Source organism: Fundulus heteroclitus, unplaced genomic scaffold (assembly GCF_011125445.2).
Source record: "Fundulus heteroclitus isolate FHET01 unplaced genomic scaffold, MU-UCD_Fhet_4.1 scaffold_88, whole genome shotgun sequence".
Classification (NCBI taxonomy): Eukaryota; Metazoa; Chordata; class Actinopteri; order Cyprinodontiformes; family Fundulidae; genus Fundulus; species Fundulus heteroclitus.
The window spans coordinates 843,329-862,039 of NW_023397340.1; the positions used below are offsets into that span (position 1 = coordinate 843,329).

General features: G+C 42.7%; 1 protein-coding gene and 1 long non-coding RNA gene across 4 annotated transcripts in view; both read left to right on the forward strand.

The window, feature by feature from the left end:
* Window positions 1-18,711, forward strand: part of mfsd4aa (major facilitator superfamily domain containing 4Aa) — a gene marked incomplete at its 5' end in the record, with an annotated part of 43,861 nt that extends 25,150 nt beyond the window's left edge. Inside the window, 2 exon segments of one of the 3 annotated variants that reach the window (XM_036134659.1) lie at window positions 17,019-17,139; window positions 17,881-18,711. In XM_036134659.1, the coding sequence (XP_035990552.1) occupies window positions 17,019-17,139; window positions 17,881-17,933 (174 nt within the window). 3 annotated transcript variants of the gene reach the window in all.
* On the forward strand, window positions 3,197-5,119 carry LOC118562351. Its single transcript, XR_004930586.1, has 2 exons — window positions 3,197-3,677; window positions 4,393-5,119. It is a non-coding gene; the product is annotated as an uncharacterized LOC118562351 (long non-coding RNA).

Here is an 18,711-nt window from a genome sequence, read left to right on the forward strand (position 1 = left end):
CTGTCAGCGTCTCAAGTTCCTGTCCGCGTCTCAAGTTCCTGTCTGCGTCTCAAGTTCCTCGTTCTCAAGTTCCTGTCTGCATTTTCAAGTTCCTGTCTGCGTTCTCAAGTTCCTGTCTCAAGTTCCTGTCAGTGTCTCAAGTGCCTCGTTCTCAAGTCCCTGTCTACATTCTCAAGTTCCTGTGTTCTCCGCGTTCTCAAGTTCCTGTGTTTCCTGCGTTCTCAAACTCCTGCGTTCTCAAGTTCCTGCGTTCTCAAGTTCCTGCATTCTCAAGTTCCTGCCTTAGATCTTTAGTTTCCTAGTTTAGCTTTTATTTTCTAGATTTGCTTTAGTTTTCTGGTTCTCTTTTTTTCTAGTTAGTCTTCTAGTTTCTGTCCAAGTTCCTTAGTTTTGAGTTACTTAGCATTCCTTAGTTTTAGAGTATTTCAGTGCTTCTTAGATTTCTGAGTTCTTTAGTTTTTTTCTTGCTTTGTTTTTTAGTCCTGCTTTATGTTCTAGTTTAGCCTTAATTTTCTAGATTCGCTTTAGTCTCTAGGCTTCTAGTGCTATCTTAGTTTTCTAGTTTTGCTTTAATCTTCTAGCTCTTGCTTTAGTTTTCCGGTCGTCTAAGCCCTGTAGTTCTCGTCTAAGCCCTGTAGTTTCTGTCTTTTTAGTTTTGGCCTCCTAGTTCCCCTGTTATACCTAGTCCCTGTGATTTATATTTTTACCCTGTAGTCCCTGTCTTAGTCTTGTAGTCTCTGTCTTAGTCTTGTAGTCTCTGTCTTAGCCTTGTAGTCCCTGACCTAGTTCTTTGTCTTGTCTTCCTCTGTGTTTAGGAGCCACCAGAGCCCTCCGGCGCTCCAATGTCGCCGGCTGAGCCCTCTGGTGCACCCGGCCTGTCGCTGCCCAGCGCATGCAAGCTGCCGCCAGAGCCCTCTGGCGCTTCCATGTCGCTGGCTGAGCCCTCTGGCGCGCTCGGCCTGTTGCTGCTCGGCGCACTCCCTGTTCCTTGGCGTGTTAGGATGCCCTCCGTTCGTGTTCCTTGGCGTGTTAGGACGCCCTCCGTTCGTGTTCCCTGGCGTGTTAGGACGCCCTCCGTTCATGTTCCTTGGCGTGTTAGGACGCCCTCTGTTCGTGTTCCTTTGCGTGTTAGGACGCCCTCCGTTCGTGTTCCTTGGCGTGTTAGGACGCCCTCCGTTCATGTTCCTTGGCGTGTTAGGACGCCCTCCGTTCGTGTTCCCGGCGTGTTGGGACGCCCTCCGTTCTTGCTTCCCCTGGCATTTCCGTTCGCTAGTTGTGCTCCAGCGTTTCTATACGCTGTTGAGCCCTAGCATTATGGTCCACCTGTACTTTCCCCTGGCGTTTCCATACGCCAGTTCTTCCCCTGGCGTTTCCGTACGCCCATCCTCTCCCCTGGCTCTTCTGTACACTAGTTGTGCTCCAGCGTTTCCATAGGCTGTTGAGCCCTAGCGTATCAGTCCGCCTGTCTTGTCCCTCTGGCGTTTCCGTATGCCTGTTTTGTTCCTTTGGCGTTTCCGTACGCCTGTCTTGTCCCTGTGGCGTTTCCGTACGCCTGTATTGTCCCTCTGGCATTTCCGTACGCCTGTTTTGCCCCTCTGGCATTTCCATACGCCCGTTCCTTTCCCCTGGCGTTTCAGTACACTAGTTTTGCACCAACGTTCCCGTACATCTGTTGAGCCCTAGTGTTTCCGTGTGTCAGTCTTTCCCTTTGGCGCTGTGTTGCGCCCGTTCCTTCCCTTTGGCGCTGTGTTGCGCCTGTTCCTTCCCTTGGGCGCTGTGGTGCGCCCGCTCTTTCCCCTGGCGCTGTGTTGCGCCCGCTCTTTCCCCTGGTGCTGTGTTGCGCTCGCTCTTTCCCCTGGCACTGTCAAGCGCCCGTACCTTTCCCAGGTGTGCTGCACCCTGGTTGTGCTCCGGCGTGTGCCTGCTTGGGTAAGTCTGTGTTCTCTAGCCCCTTTGGTTCCTCCGTGTTTCCTAGCCCCTTTGGTTCCTCCGTGTTCTCTGGCCCCTTTGGTTCCTCCGTGTTCTCTGGCCCCTTTGGTTCCTCTGTGTTCTCTGGCCCCTTTGGTTCCTCTGTGTTCTCTGGCCCCTTTGGTTCCTCTGTGTTCTCTGGCCCCTTTGGTTCCTCCGTGTTCTCTAGGCTCTTTAGTTCCTCCGTGTTTTTTGGCCCCCTGGTTCCCCAGTGTTCTTTAGCCCCTTGGTTCCTCATGTTCTCTAGCCTTCGGTCCTCTGTGTTCTTGACCTTTTGGTTCCTTAGTTTCCTGTTTTTGACTCGTGCCCGCCATCCTGAGACCCCCTCCACCCATCCAGGGTAAGAGGTTCTGGGCCGTCCGGTGTCCGTCCTTGAGGGGGGGGTAGTGTCATGGTTTAAGTTGTCTGGCTTCTGGTTATTTTGCAGTTCACCCAGCTCTCCCTCCCTCAGCCATCAGTCACACCCGTCTGGACTCTAATTAGTCTTCATTCCCGTTACCTGTCAGGCTCCCTTTATAAACTCACCTCAGTTGTTTCCGCGTCGCTGACTCGTAGTGTTCGTTTGCTCTCCATCGTGCCTGTCTGCTCCTGTTCCCCCGCCTTGGTTCCCGGCCCGTCTAGTTTGGTTTTTGTGTTTTTGTGGTTTCTGTTCCTCCGTCTTCGTCCTGGTCTCTGGTTCCGGTCCTGGTCCTGCAGCAGCCCAGCTCCCCTCTGTCTCGTGGACTCTGTACCTGCCAGCCAGCTCCTGCATCTTTCACCTCCGTCTGGTAAATAACTCTGGTTCCTCATGTCACTACCATCCACCTGCAATAAACTCTCTTTATCCTATGTGTGTGCGTGCTGTATCCGGGTTCATCCTCGACAAAATCATGACACTACTTTTAAATAATATTTATTTTTTAGCATCACTCTTGATCTAACCATACTCTTAAATAGTATTACATAATCAGTATTCTGTTTGTTATTAATCTTAAATTTCCTACTCAAATATATTACAAACTTTGCTTGACCGAGAAAAAAATTTAACAACCGTCCAATTTTCTTCTTTCTCTTGTACGGTGGCCGGGAAGTGCAAAACAAAAATACAAAATCTGAAACACTTTTACAAATATTGAAACAAATTTACATTTCAGAATACAAATTTACAAAACACAAAACACTTTTACAAAACACGAAACACTTTTACAAAACTTGAAACAAATGTACATTTCAGAAAACAAATTTACAAAACAAGAAACACATTTACATTTCAGAAAACACATACAAAAGACGAAAATCAAACGGAAAGGGAGGGACTGTCTTCGAAGTTTACCCGGAAGTGATAACGGGAGCCTTCATGATGAACCAAGATGGACGCCAATCGAGTTGCGTTTTGGCCGTTTTTCGGCACATATATGAGCAGATTGACGCGTTTTTGTTTGTCGTGTCCTTGGAGTTTTTAAATTTCACAGAACAGACGGAAGAACCAGATATGCTGCATCAGTGCATACATTATGTTGATGAGGGTCACTCGTACGCTGTAATCGTAGACATGTCATGTTTACACGGTGTACACGTGTAAATTTGAAGAAACCACCGAAGCGACCGTATGTTTTTTGTTTTCATTTTGTGGACAAAAGACCGACAGAAGACCCACGACGCCAGAAAAGTGGCTGGGCTACGAAGTTCCATTAAAAACTAAATCAAGGAGACAAAGAGGAGAGACACAGGTAAGCTGAGGGATGTTTACGTTAGCAATCTTTAACTCTTATTCCTTAGTTTGTGTCGCTCTTGATAAAACATATGCTTTCACATGAAAACAGCCGTCTTTTCTCTTTGTTCCCTCTGTAAATTATTATCTGCATATTTTTACATCCCTGCTGGTAGGTCTATGGGGTTCCGTTTGTAAAGTTATACAATGAGAGATAAAAGGCAGGGTTCGTTTTTCATATTTTTGTTATTCATAAATCTATGAGTCACAGTTCCAAGTTAAATATTTAAATAACAAGCTTAATATTTAGCTCCAAAGTAAACGTTTGGTTTGTAAACTAAACATTTAATTTGTAGTTAAATATTAAATCTGAAAATTAAAGGCGTGGTTTACAAACTGAACACTTAGCTGTGTAATTAAATATTTAGTTTGGAGCTGTGACATTTACAAATATATGACTGTATAAAATGTATGTTGAAAATCGGACTTTAAAAATGAAAACCCATTTTAATCCTCTTATCACAGTAAAGAACCCAAAATATTGCTGTTAGATTTTGACTGTGTAACCTTACAAATGGCATCCCAGATACTAACAAAGGCTGTTTGTAAAAACTGGAAGGAACGTGTGTGATATGAATATTTGAATGAGTAATGATGCAGGTGGTGCTCTATTAGCTTGGTGTTGGTATGTTTTATGCTGTTTAATAAACTTATTGTGGTCTTGTGTTTGACAGATGACAGCCGCTGTGATGCAGAGGCTGACCAGACCGCTCCATAATCAGAGTCACCTATGAATAAAGATGCTGATACTACAGGCACTGATGATCACACCTAGGAGAAGAGAAGAAGAAAAATGTATGTGGCAGGGAACACGCTGGCTTCCTGGAGTATCTTCGTCTTGGCGATGAAGTGACAGCAGACAGAGGCGTTACCATCTGAGATCTGCTGTTTGAGAGCAGATTTAACCTTGTTCTACCAGCATCCACTCATAAAAGGAGAACAGTCCTCTGATGAGGATGTAACTGCAGCAAGGAGGATTGCAAATGTCCACATACATGTGGAAAGATTTATCAGGAGGCTCAAAGTTTTCACAATAATCTCCCAGACTGTAACTATCAACTTGGTTTATAAAATACACCAAGTCTTTAGAATCTTTGCAGGTCCTGTGAACAATGCAGGGGAAATCATTTGTGAGGAAGCAGAGAAGTTTACATGTCAAAAAGATCCTGATTAGTTATTTTACTGTAAACCAGAGGAATTATAATACACAAGAATGTGTTTTGGATTTCTGCTTTTAAATATTTATTTTTTTAGCACCTTGAGGTTTTACATTTTGGAATTACTTTTCATTTTTAATAACTTTAAGTATTGTATATCCATATTTCCAGACTATTTAAATGTTTACTTATACAAAAATTGTGTCCAACTAACATGTGTATTATTAAATTTTGCAATCCATTTCACATGCTTATATGCATTTATTCATATTTAGATCAAGTGGATGTCTCAAAGTGTATCTTATGTACATAAACTGGCAAGAAGATACAGTTTTTCATTTATTGAGTTTATGCAATTTGTTTACACTAAATGTAATTACATTTAACTTTTAAAATGGTAAAACATTGTTAAGTTTCAACATTTCACTTATAGCAAATTTGTAGGCCATTTCATTCTTTGTGGTGCAGGAAACATCCATCATTCAGCCTTTTGGGGATGGCGCTTCTCATCTGTTCAGGAGAATCCGGTCAGACCTTGGCCACGGCAAACTGCACCTTTAAACAAAGTCTTGGTTACTTTTTATTTATATTACAGTCCTTGCTGTCACATTTATATAAAAATATGGATAGTTTGTAGTGAAGACTATAAACTGTCCATATTTTTCTACTTGCTTTCCTGATATATGTCCAAATTGCCATTAAAGATTAGACTGTTATGAATTAGAATGGAGGACTTACCTTTACAGAAAGGAAGAGGTGGTGTGCTGACAGAATATTAGCCAAACTTGAATGACCCCACAGCATCAATGAACAAGAGATCACATCTGCAGGTGTTCTACTGTCATGCTGAAGTGGAAGCATCGATTGAGTATCTACCGTTTAGTTGCTGTAGTGACAGCAACTTTGGTCAAAATTACTTAATATATACGGATTTCTAGTGGCTCTTATTTTGAAATTCCACATCAGAATTGGCTGAAACTTGTTGAGCGACATCAGGAGGTTTTCTATTGTCATGCTGATATAGTATTCACATAAAACGTCCAATTCTGTAGCAACATTTACAACAACACAGGTCAAATTGAGTCAATGTAGAGATTTTTAAATGCCTTTATTTTTAAATCCCAAATCATGTAGATTGACTTCTGGAGATCTTCTGCATCTGTAAGTGAAAGTAGTCACCTGTAAAAAAATAAGTTGTTTGAGTAGTTTTGAGGCTAAAGAGTGTGACCAAAGTATATATTTCCATTTTCACCAGCAGACCAGAATAATAGAAAAAATGACACAAAGCATAAAAAAATATAATGTAAATGTGTAAAAACACTTGATCGATACACCGCGAAAATGTTGCTTTTATTTTGAAAAGTAGGGTCAGCCGTCACTGCCGTAATCCTCAGCGTTTACGTGACCAACAAAAACAAGTGAGGGCTCACTTGACCGCAGTCTCAAGCTGATGTGTACACCGTGTAAACATGACATGTCTACGATTACAGCGTACGAGTGACCCTCATCAACATAATGTATGCACTGCTGCAGCATATCTGCTTCTTCCGTCTGTTCTGTGAAATTTAAAAACTCCAAGGACCGACCACACGACAAACAAAAACGCGTCAATCTGCTCATATGTGTGCCGAAAAACGGCCAAAACGCAACTCGATTGGCGTCCATCTTGGTTCATCATGAAGGCTCCCGTTATCACTTCCGGGTAAACTTCGAAGACAGTCCCTCCCTTTCCGATTGATTTTCGTCTTTTTTATGTGTTTTCTGAAATGTAAATGTGTTTCGAGATTTGTAAAAGTGTTTCGTGTTTTGTAAATTTGTTTTCTGAAATGTAAATTTGCTTCAAGTTTTGTAAAAGTGTTTCCTGTTTTGTAAAAGTGTTTCGTTTTTTGTAAATTTGCTTTCTGAAATGTAAATTTGTTTCAATATTTGTAAAAGTGTTTCAGATTTTGTATTTTTGTTTTGCACTTCCCGGCCACCGTACTCTTGCCATATAAAAAACCAAAAATGAAAGACTGTTCTGTAAAACTTTCTCCAAATGATTTCCAAATATCTCTTAATAATGTAAATAAATCCATTATTCTAAAACATTGAACAAAACAATGAAAGATAGTTTCTCTTGATAAACAAAAAGGACATTTATCTGAAACAGCAGGATTAATAATAGAAACAAAAGCATTAACCGCAATAATACCATGCAAAATTCTCCATTGTAAATCACCAACATTTTTAGTCAATGGTGGTTTATAAAGTAATCCCCATACCGGTTTCACCTCAAAATCAACTTTAAAAAAATCTCTCCAAGGAGTATCTTTTAATTTTTTTATTTTACCTTGTTCAAAGCCTTTACACATTTCATATATATTATCTTTCCACTCACAGAATCCAAATGTGTCCATTCATGTTTTTCTTCCTCCAAAAAAGGTCCAGGACATTCAAGATCTTCCAATTGTGGCTTAAAACACAGCTTAACAAAGGGATCTGCTTTATCAGGAGTTAAAAGTCCATCAAACCATCCTCTTATGAGTCTTTTGTCGTCTTCTGATAATCTTCGCTTAAATGTTGCCAACATAATGCCTACAGTTCTTAAAGAGTGAATCTCCAATCCTCGAGCCAAAGAAACGACATTATCCATCCCAGTTCCAACAAGTTCAAGCAGATGTTTCAACGTAACCACTCCCCTTTTCATCATCAGTTCAGAAATCATAGCCATATTGTCCCAAGCTGAACCCAAACGAGATCCCTTGAGGACAGGTTCGAGTAACAACCAATTTAACGATGTGGATGTTCCAACTCTCTTCGTTTCCATGAGGTTCCAAGATTTTAACACACTAACATAAAAAGATGACAAACACTTTACACTATATTTTGAAAAGTCAACAATAAACAAAGTTTTACCTTAACCTAAATTACCAACTTTGGAAAAAAAAACATTCCGTAACTTGTTTCCACAAAACATTTTGATCACCATACAAAAAACTCTGTAAGAACTGTAGTCTGAAGGCTGCTCTCCTACTATCTAAATGAATCAAACCTTGCCCTCCTTCTTCCTTTGGTAAAAACAAAACACTCTGAGGGACCCAATGTAATCTGTCCCAAAAGAAATTTAAAATAATTGTCTGTAATTTTACCAGAAGACCTGGTGGGGGTTCAAGAACAGATAAGCGATGCCACAAAGTTGAAGCAACCAGATTGTTAATAATTAGTGTACGACCTCTGTAAGAACATCGTGGCAAAAGCCAGTGCCATTTCTTTAATCTTCCTCCCATCAGTTCAACAAAACCCTCCCAATTTTTCATTACCTCTATTCGATCCCCTAAATAAACACCAAAATATTTAAACCCATTTTTTGACCACTTTAATTCATCAGGTAATTTAGGTTCTTGTTTTGTCCCCTTACCAATTGACAAAGCTTTACTCTTGCTCCAATTAACTTTGGATGAAGAAATTTTACCTAAACACTCAATAATTTCTATTAAAGTAACGACATCTGACTCTTTAGTGATTGCCACAACAATATCATCTGCATGTGCAGAAAGTTAAAAAAGTAAAGAAACTTCATTTAACCTTACACCCTGCAACTTTTTTCTGATTTGACATAACAAAGGTTCAATACTCAATGAATACAATATTCCTGACATTGCATAGCCTTGGCGAATACCTCTCTTCACATTAAAAGGTACACTTAAACCACCATTGACTTTCAATACACTTTCAATGTCACAATAAAGGGTTTTAATCATAGCAATGAATCCAGAGGAGAAACCAAAAGCTCTCAAACTATTCCATAAATACTGGTGCTCCACTCGATCAAATGCCTTTTCTTGGTCAATAGAAATCAGACCAAAGTTTAAGCACAATAAATTAGAGACGTCCAAATAATCTCGAATTAATGTTATGTTATCTCTTATTGATCTGCCAGGGATACAATAAGACTGATCAACATGCATAACTTGATCAATCACTTTCCTCAATCTGCATGCCAGAACCTTTGAGAAAATCTTATAATCCGTACACAGTAGACTGACAGGTCTCCAATTCCTTATTTCATGATCCCTTTTCTTAGGAATAAGAGTGAGCACAGCTCTACAACAGCTAAGGGGTAACATTCCCCTTGCCACACTATTATTGAGGACTTCCAACAGATCTTCAGCCAACACAGGCCAACACGATTTATAAAACTCCACAGGCAAGCCATCTATTCCTGGAGCTTTGCCATTTTCCATGCTCAACAGTGCCTTTAGAGCAGGGGTGTCAAACTAATTTTGGTTTAGGGGCCGCATTCAGCTTAATCTGATCTCACGAGGGCCACACGCGTAAACTCATTGCAAGATTAAAGAACTAATAAAAGTGGACTTATTGATTTTTATATTATATGAATTCCACTTTTACACAATATATTATGAATAACCTCAGCGTTTTTAAGAAAAGTATGTGCAATTTCAACAATACTTTTACTCAGTTAAACATTTACTTAAGTGCATTATGCATAAGAACTGACCACGGCAACCGGTATATTAATACGATGTTGAAAAACATTTATTCACATTTTTTGGAACTTAAAAACACTGTCCTGCATGACAAAATACATTAAACAGATAAAAATTAAGAGATGATTTAAAATCAATTTTCCACATCTGAAGCTCAGTGCTACCATCTGCTGATTAAAACACAGCGCCCCTCGTGTACAATATAGGAACTGCAGATTTTCAATTAAGGTACCTGTTTTTTTCAATAGCTGTTTAATCATTCTCTTCCTTTTATCTCCTCTTTCTTTCACCTTTTCTTTTGTTCTTCTTGTTCTTCCTTTCATCTCCTACTTTCCTATTGTAGTGTCCATATAATTTGAGATATTCCCCGCATGAATCATAGTAAAACTATTCACATTCATAAATCAAGCGGAGCACTATGGCAAAAGCAGTTCTGCTCCACTTGTGAAAGTCAAATCTGATGAGCTCTTTTTGGCATCAAGACAACAATTCTTATTGCCACATTGCCAGACAGGACTCTGAAAAAAGAAAAAAAAAAAGATTTTTTTTTTTTGAATAATGATAATCTATTTAGCCACCGGGCCGGACTAAATTGTTCGGGGGGCCGGAACCGGCCCGCGGGCCGTATGTTTGACACCCCTGCTTTAGAGCATGCTCCAAAAAGACATTGTTTTGGTCTGACACCCTTTGGCAAGTCATCAAGCAACTCTTTTGTTGTCAAAGAGTCTTCTTTAAATTCACTTGCGTATAACGTTGAAAAAAAATCCACAGCTCTTTTCCTCAGTTCAGTGGAATCCGTCAACTCTTTTCCATCTTCAGAACGAATGCAATGAATGAGACGATTTTGTCCATTTTTCTTCTCCAAACTGAAGAAGACACTTTGAAAACGTGAATGTACCAAAGCTCCCTGTGCTCTGAGCCCATGCAGATCAGCCAAAGCTGCTTTTTTTCGTTTGAGTGCCTGAAAATGGCCTCGATTTTCTGTGGACTCACAAGAACTCTGAATATCCACAATTTCAGTCTCTAATTCTTCAATAAATTTTACCATTTCTCTTGTAACATTGTAAGTGTATTAATTACAAAACTGCTGAATTTTAATTTTACCAATATCCCACCACTGCTGTACAGATTAAAACTCACATTTCATTAGTCTCCACTGTTTCCAAAAAAAAAGAAAATCCTTTAAAACAACCTTTTAAATGATGGTTGTTTTTTAAAACAACCATCATTTAACAAAACAGTATTGAAATGCCAATATGCACTTTTAGGTCTTAAATTATTTATAAACACACTCCCTATGATCATACTATGATCAGAAAATGATCAGTGACGCTGTTGCGTTCAAATTCAGTTACAGCAAGAAGGTCCTGGGTTCAAGTCCACTCCTGGGTCTTTCTGCATGGAGTTTGCATGTTCTCCCTGTGCATGCGTGGGTTCTCTCCGGGTACTCCGGCTTCCTCCCACAGTCCAAAAATATGACTGTTAGGTTAATTGGCTTCTCCAAATCGTCCTTAGGTGTAAGTGTGTGTGTGAATGGTTGTTTGTCCTGTTTGTCTCTGTGTTGCCCTGCAACAGACTGGCGACCTGTCCAGGGTCTACCCCGCCTCTTGCCTCACCCCATGAGGGATTAAGCGGTTTGGAAAATGGATGGATGGAATGGATGGCCAAAACAATAAAATCTATCTAATCTTGCCAAAGTAATATAATTCTCTTTACAGTGAGCCCATGAATATTGCCTTATCTTTCTATTTTTAAAACGCCACACATCCACCAAATCATAAGTTTCAATAATACGTTTCAATATTCTCCTTGAATGTATATGTGGTTCTAAATGATTCCTATCTAAATCATCTATTGTACAATTAAAATCACAATGTTCCAACTTTGCTGATTTGCAACCCGACGGGAGCATTTTCATTGCGAATACTATCTGACCATGACGTGACAATTCCTTCAACAACACCTCATCGCTGATGAACGGTGGCAAATTAGACAGGATGACCTTTTTAGCAGGGTTCATAAAAGGAAAAAAACGTAGTTTGCGTATTTCTCAAAACAATCCCCCTAACTATGCTGTTCACCTTGTCAATCAAGTCCAAAAACATAACCACTGCATTGTTCATCCTGGACGCTGCCTTCACACTTTCACACCCAACAAGTTCCCCAACAGCCAAACCACACTCCTCAACCGAAAAATCCACGGCAACCGGTATTTTAATACGATGTCGACATGACAGGCTCCTAAAGCCTTCAGTACCGTAACCTTTTCCAGCCATCGCACCAAGCTAAAAAGCTTGGTGCTGACGGAAAAGACACTAAACACCAGTGAAAACCCATCCATCCATCCATTTTCTGACCTGCTAAATCCCTCATGGGGTCGCTGGTGCCTATCTCCAGCGTTCACTGGGCAAGAGGCGGGGTTCACCCTGGACAGGTCGCCAGTCTGTCGTAGGGCAACACAGAGACAAACAGGACAAACAACCATTCACGCACACACTCACACCTAAGGAGAATTTAGAGAGGCACCACTGTGCAGCCCCACCAGTGAAAACCGAATGTGTTAAAGTGCGAAACAAGTGAAAACCCACTGTTCTGACTCAGTGAGTTTATATTAGTTGCCCCTTGTGGTAGTTTTTCGTTACTGCAGTTTTGCCCAGGATTTTCAGTGTGCATACATATAGCACAACATGCTACACCAACACGACAGAGTCATTTGGCTAAATCCTTGAGCGGAACCAACAGTGAGTATAAGCATAGTTGGTTCTTATAGTTGTTTCTTACCCCTCTGTTTTATTTCATAGTGTTGGAGGGAGCTGTTTTCAAGTTTTGAAACGTGCTAACAATGCTAATGCTAATCGCTAAGCTAACCGCTAGCATGAGGCTAGTTAGGATGCTGATTCTTCATTGAGCTTCATATTTGTTTAGTTGGTGAATATGTTGCATGTTATTTGGTGATCATTTCTTGTGAGTCCATTCATATAATAATTGAGTGTATTTACTGGAATTGGAACTGTTACAGGTAGTTCATATATCTAAAATGTAACACATTGTATTCTTCTGGTCATGACAGCACCTTCAGCACCTTCAGTGACAGACTTAGACATCCTGTCTGTAAAAAGGAGCGCTACCGCAGGTCATTCATTCCAACTGTGACCAGACTATACAATGCTGCACTATAACTGTAACCACAAAAGTAATAACTAATGTTTAATGACTAATGTGCAATAATCTAATTAATACACTGGGCCACAACCCATGCAATAATCCTGATGTAGTGGCTTCTGCTGCTATCACCACCTGAACATATGTCAGTACACATGTATGTATGTATGTATTCCCACGCCCGAGGCAAAAACTCAGGCGTGGGAAGAATCGGAGAGGCCATGGAGAAAGACTTCCGTACGGCTTTGAAGCAATTCTGGTCCACTATCTGGCGTCTCAGGAGGGGGAAGCAGTGCAGTACCAACACTGTTTACAGTGGGGGTGGTGTGCTGCTGACCTCGACTCGGGACGTCGTGTTTCAGTGGGCGGAATACTTCGAAGACCTCCTTAATCCCACCAACACGTCTTCCATTGCGGAAGCAGAGCCTGAGGACTCTGGGTCGGGTTCTCCCATCTCTGGTGCTGAGGTTGCCGAGGTTGTTAAAAAGCTCCTCGGTGGCAAGGCCCCGGGGGTGGATGAGATTCGCCCTGAGTACCTTAAGGCTCTGGATGTTGTGGGGCTGTGTTGGTTAACGCAGCATTGCGTGGACATCAGGGGCAGTTCCCCTGGATTGGCAGACTGGGGTGGTGGTTCCCCTATTTAAAAAGGGGGACCGGAGTGTGTGTTCCAACTACAGAGGAATCACACTCTTAAGCCTCCCTGGTAAGGTCTATTCAGGGGTTCTGGAAAGGAGGGTCCGTTGGATAGTCGAATCTCGGATTCAGGAAGTGTGGTTTTCGTCCTGGCCGTGGAACACTGGACCAGCTCTATACCCTCAGCAGGATTCTGGAGGGGGCATGGGAGTTTGCCCAACCAGTCTACATGTGCTTTGTGGATCTGGAGAAGGCATTCGACCGTGTCCCCCGAGGGATCCTGTGGGGGGTACTCCGGGAGTATGGAGTACCGGACTCTTTAATAAGGGCTGTCAGGTCTCTGTACGACCGGTGTCAGAGTCTGGTCCGCATTGCCGGCAGTAAGTCGGACTCGTTTCCGGTGAGAGTTGGACTCCGCCAAGGTTGCCCTTTGTCACAGATTCTGTTCATAACTTTTATGGACAGAATTTCTAGGCGCAGCCAAGGTGTTGAGGGGATCCGTTTTGGTGGCCTTAGGATCTCTGCCATCTCTGCTATTCGCGGATGACGTGGTCCTATTGGCTTCATCAGGGCGTGATCTACAGCTCTCACTGGAGCGGTTCGCAGCCGAGTGCGAAGCGGCCGGGATGAAGATCAATGCCTCCAAATCCGAGACCATGGTCGTGAACCGGAAAAGGGTAGAGTGCCTTCTCTGGGTTGGGGAGGATGTGCTGCTCCTAGTGGAGGAGTTCAAGTATCTTGGGGTCTTGTTCACGAATGAGGGGAAGATGGAGCGGGAGATCGACAGGCGGATTGGTGCAGCGTCTGCTGTGAGGCGGGCGCTGTACCGATCCGTTGTGATGAAGAGAGAGCTGAGCCAAAAGACGAAGCTCTCGATTTACCGGTCGATCTACGTTCCTACCCTCATCTATGGTCACGAGCTTTGGGTCGTGGCCGAAAGAACGTGATCCCGGATACAAGCGGCTGAAATGAGTTTTCTCCGTAGTGTGTCTGGGCTCTCCCTTAGAGATAGGGTGAGGAGCTCAGTCATCCGGGGAGGACTCAGAGTAGAGCCGCTGCTCCTCCACGTCGAGAGGAGCCAGTTGAGGTGGCTTGGGCATCTGGTCAGGATGCCTCCTGGACGCCTCCCTGGTGAGGTGTTCCGGGCACGTCCCACCAGGAGGAGGCCCAGGGGAAGACCCAGGACACGCTGGAGGGACTATGTCTCCCGGCTGGCCTTGGAACGCCTTGGGATTCCTCCTGAGGAGCTGGCCCAAGTGGCCGGGGAGAGGGACGTCTGGGCCTCCCTAAAGTCCCTTAAATGAAAGTTGCGTCATGGGCGTTCCATTTTTTTCGGGTCACGTGATCTCATGCGGCCATTTTGGGTCTAGGCTCAGCTAAGCTCAGCGCGTTTACAACACTGCGAGCGACCGATTTCTTTTATTTTTATTTTATTTTTTCTGATTATTTCGAGTATTTCTTTATTTCGAAAATAAGCCACCATGCCAGGGTGTTGTGCCCACGGCTGCAGCAACAGCACTGATAAAGGGACGCGGATGTTCCGTTTTCCAAGCGATGAAGAGCGGCGTTTATTGTGGATCAACGAGTCAGTCGCTTGGACCAAGAGACGAACGAAACTTGGAGACCTACAACATACTCTGGCTTGTGTGAGGTATGTGGGCTTTTTTTTTTTCTGAAGTCAGGGTTTCCCGCAGCGCTAAGTTTGGCGGCCGCCTCGCCAATATAAAAACAAAAAAAAAACAAAAACGCACAAAGCTTGTCTCTCCACGCCAGTCCCCAACCGCTAAGCCGGGCATACCCTGTACGAGTTTTTCAGTGGTGGTACTAATATACATCTCAAACTGTACGATGGAACCGCGGGGTTTAAAAAGTTCACCGCTCACGATCTGTGCGGCGCGACGCTCGGACGCGACCGGACTGCGTGCCCCCTCTGGGACCGCTCGCTGTGGTGGCAGAGGCAGGCGAGCGACGGTGGGTGACAGGGACCCAGAGCAGGGGGTCGAGCCCAGCTCACGCACCGCACCGGCGGCCGGCGGCACGGCAGGTCACCCGGCCCGCCCCGCGAGCGGAGGCGTGCCGAAACAGGCGGCCAGCGCGTCACGCGGACCTGAGCGCTTGCCCTCCCCCCCGCCCCGCGAGCCGACGTCCGGGCCCCGCAGGTCCCGGGCCGGGCGAAGGTCGCTTTGGGGATGCCTGCTCCCCTCCCTCCCCTGGCGGGGACGGAGAGGAGGGGAGGGCGCTCCCTTGTAGCTCTGCTTGAACAGCAGGATGCGCTCACGAAAACCTCACGACGGCCGACTGAATTTCAAACATGTTTGATTTTCACCGACCGTCCGATTTTTTATGTGAAATTTTCTTCTGGACTTCTTGCTTTATTTCATTGTGCTGTAGCATAATGTGTGTCTGATTTTTGTCCTATGGGACCAATTCTGGACTTCAAAACAGTAAAAGAGAAGTATACAGTTCACTTAAAAATGTCTCTCTCAAGTCTTATTAAAATGTAATATCAGCTTTTCTGGATGCCTAGTAGGTGATCATCAACACTCAGTTGTGTTTTATTCAGAACACCTGCCTGAAGGGTATTAGAAGGTGCGAAACGCGCATAACATAACAGTGTTAAAGCGCCTGCCTGTGGCAAGTTTAGACCCAAAATGGCGCCACTCGCTGAGTTGGCGCAACTTTCATTTAAGGGACTTTAGGCCTCCCTACTGAAGCTGCTACCCCCGCGACCCGACCCCGGATAAGCGGAAGAAGACGGACGGATGTATGTATGTATGTATGTACAAATGTACACATGAATGTATATGCACATATATACGTGTAGGTACGTATGTATGTAGGCGTATAGGTATAAGTATGTATATATGTTTATAGAAGTATGTATAAATGTTTATATACATATAGATCACTATGTATGTAAATAAGACAGCATATGCCCATCCCTATTTCTTTTGTATTTTTTGTATCCTTTTTGATCCATTGTATATATGAAGATTCACTGTATATAACTGAATGCACCTTTCCTACTCTGCACCTTCTTGTATGAACCGATGTGGCAAGTGAATTTTTCATTGTGAGATCAATAAAGCCTATCTTATCTTATTTCGTTTGTATTGCAGTTTTACAAAATTAACTGAGAAGATTCAGTAAAGCAGCCTCAATCAGATCTACTGGGTCTCTCATTTTGTTCGCTATCTGTCAGCCAGGACAGAATACCCACTGTAAAAAGTAACGTTCAAACCTTTAGAAAACTTCATATTTTTTTAAATGAAATGTTAGAAGTAAGGCACCAGCACCCCTCGCAACCCCATGAGGTATTAAGCGGGTCAGAAAATGGATGGATGGGTGTTGGAAAATGGATCTATGGATGTTAGAAGTAGTAGAAAATGCAGTTTTCCTCATTTTAAGAATTTGTTTTTGCATATGTATTTAATATTTTATTTTTGAGGGGGCTGCCCATATCATTTGAGGGGGCAACGCCCTAGTGCGCTCCCTTGTGGCGCCGGGTCTGTGGCAGGATGTTTTTTTTTTTTGTTTGTTTTTTTTTAGCTGTTGGACAGTTTCTAGAAGCATTATAGGTACAATAACATGCAAAAAGTGGATTTTTCATAATAGGTCATCTGCAAGTTCACTTATAGGTCTTTGTTTATTCATTTGAAAGATTCTTATTTGTAGTTATGGCTTACAAGCGCGAGCATGAATAATGCTACGGTATTGAATGCTTATGACAGTTAAACTCCGATATGCAGTGAAATTGTGCATCGGAAAGGACTTCTTCATTATGCAAGCCAGTGTGAAGATCGTTTTCCAAGGCCTACAGCAAATATAGTAAAAACTCAGCCTGTGCATTGCTTCCTGCAGGTAATCCAGAGTAAAGGCAGCTACTCCTTCCTGCTTTGTACTACCATAACGTCCTGCATCGGCTTCTTTCTGTTCCTGCTGCTTCTCTACACCCATTGTGTTCACAGCAACCATCAACCAGGTAGAGACACACAAGGGAAAAAAAAGAATGAAAAACACTCCCTTCTTCAATGCCCCCCAATTTTATTTTTCCTGTATTCGTCTTGATTTCTACTATTATTATTACTATGAATTTTAGAAAAATATGTCTAAAAGAATAGAAACTACTAGGAGTTTCATACCGAAAATATCTGCTACAGTCTTGGTGGTTCGGTAGACCCATGTACCGGATGGCTACTTCGTTGTTTCTGAAGACAAGCAGATTATGTGCAGAACTAAGTATGAAATGTAATGTTCCGTACTGCAAATTTAAAAAGTGGCACCACTTTCTCTAAACTATGCTGCTTGGAAACATAAAGGTTTCTCATGCAGAGTGGAGAAAAAAGCCGGACTGAACCAGAACTGTATATGTATCCTTCAACAGAAATTGGGTGCATATCCTGTTCTGCACCAAACTGAATTATTCCCCCGAAGCGATGTCAAGCTGAAAGTAAACACCACAGATGCTAGAAAAAAAATCAGCTAGAGTCCAAATCCAGCTGCCTGGAGCATTCAGCCTGTCCAGAACACTGTACAGCATATGTAACGCAACAACATACTGGAGCTGTCACGACCAGAAGAATGCACCATAAAAGCGCAGGACTTGCAAAATGTCAAGTACATCTTGTTCACTGGATTGATTCAGCACAAAATGCATTTGTTGCCGGGCATTGAATTAGAATGTTTCTTTCAGTTTTACTGAACACTTCAATTTGTCCTCCAGATTCATCTAGATGTGTGGACCTGAAAGAGCAGCCAAACTCTGGAGGCTCCTGATCAACACACGTCTGACCCACAGATCAGCGCAAAGGAAGAAGAATCCTCTCTGGACGCTCGTCTTCATCGGGACACTTGGATTGGATGTGTGATTTACCTTAAAATGGGAGGATCCGTATGAGCAGCTCTGTGGTTGACGTTATAGAAAATTTCATTATCAAGTAGCAGCTTTTGGGTATAACCACATAGTGGCAGGCATGGGCCAGTATGACAGTCTCATGGTACAACCTGAAGTAATGAAACCGTTGAATCTAGAACATGATCTTTTATTTAAAACAGAGCTACAATTGATTCTCCTGCTGCTAATTTAACATTATAATGTTCTCTATTGTTTTAATTTTGATACATAGCCTTCAGCTAAAGTAATGAATAAGCATTTAATTTTACTTTTCAGGTATGTATTGAGAATGTTTTGCTGTTCTACTCTTAATAGCATAGAAAAATGGATTTCATGTGATTAAGTTCAGCTGTTTGGAAAGATTGTTGCCAAAAACACAACAGGCCAAATCTGTCTTTTATGTGAGTGACAGAGAAGTGTAGCAGTGCTTAGTTCCTTGATGCTGTAGAGATCAACTCCAGTTCTCGAGGGCCGGTGTCCTGCAGCTTTTATGCGTCTCTGATTCAACACATCCGAGTCAAACAATCAGGTCATCAGCAGGACTCTGGAGAACCAGGGCTACATCTAAAAGTTCTAATTATAAGCTCCTGTTCCTTGACCTTTCATGGGGTCAACAGTAAGAACTCTATCTTCGGTAGGAAATGAGCTTCGGACTGCTGT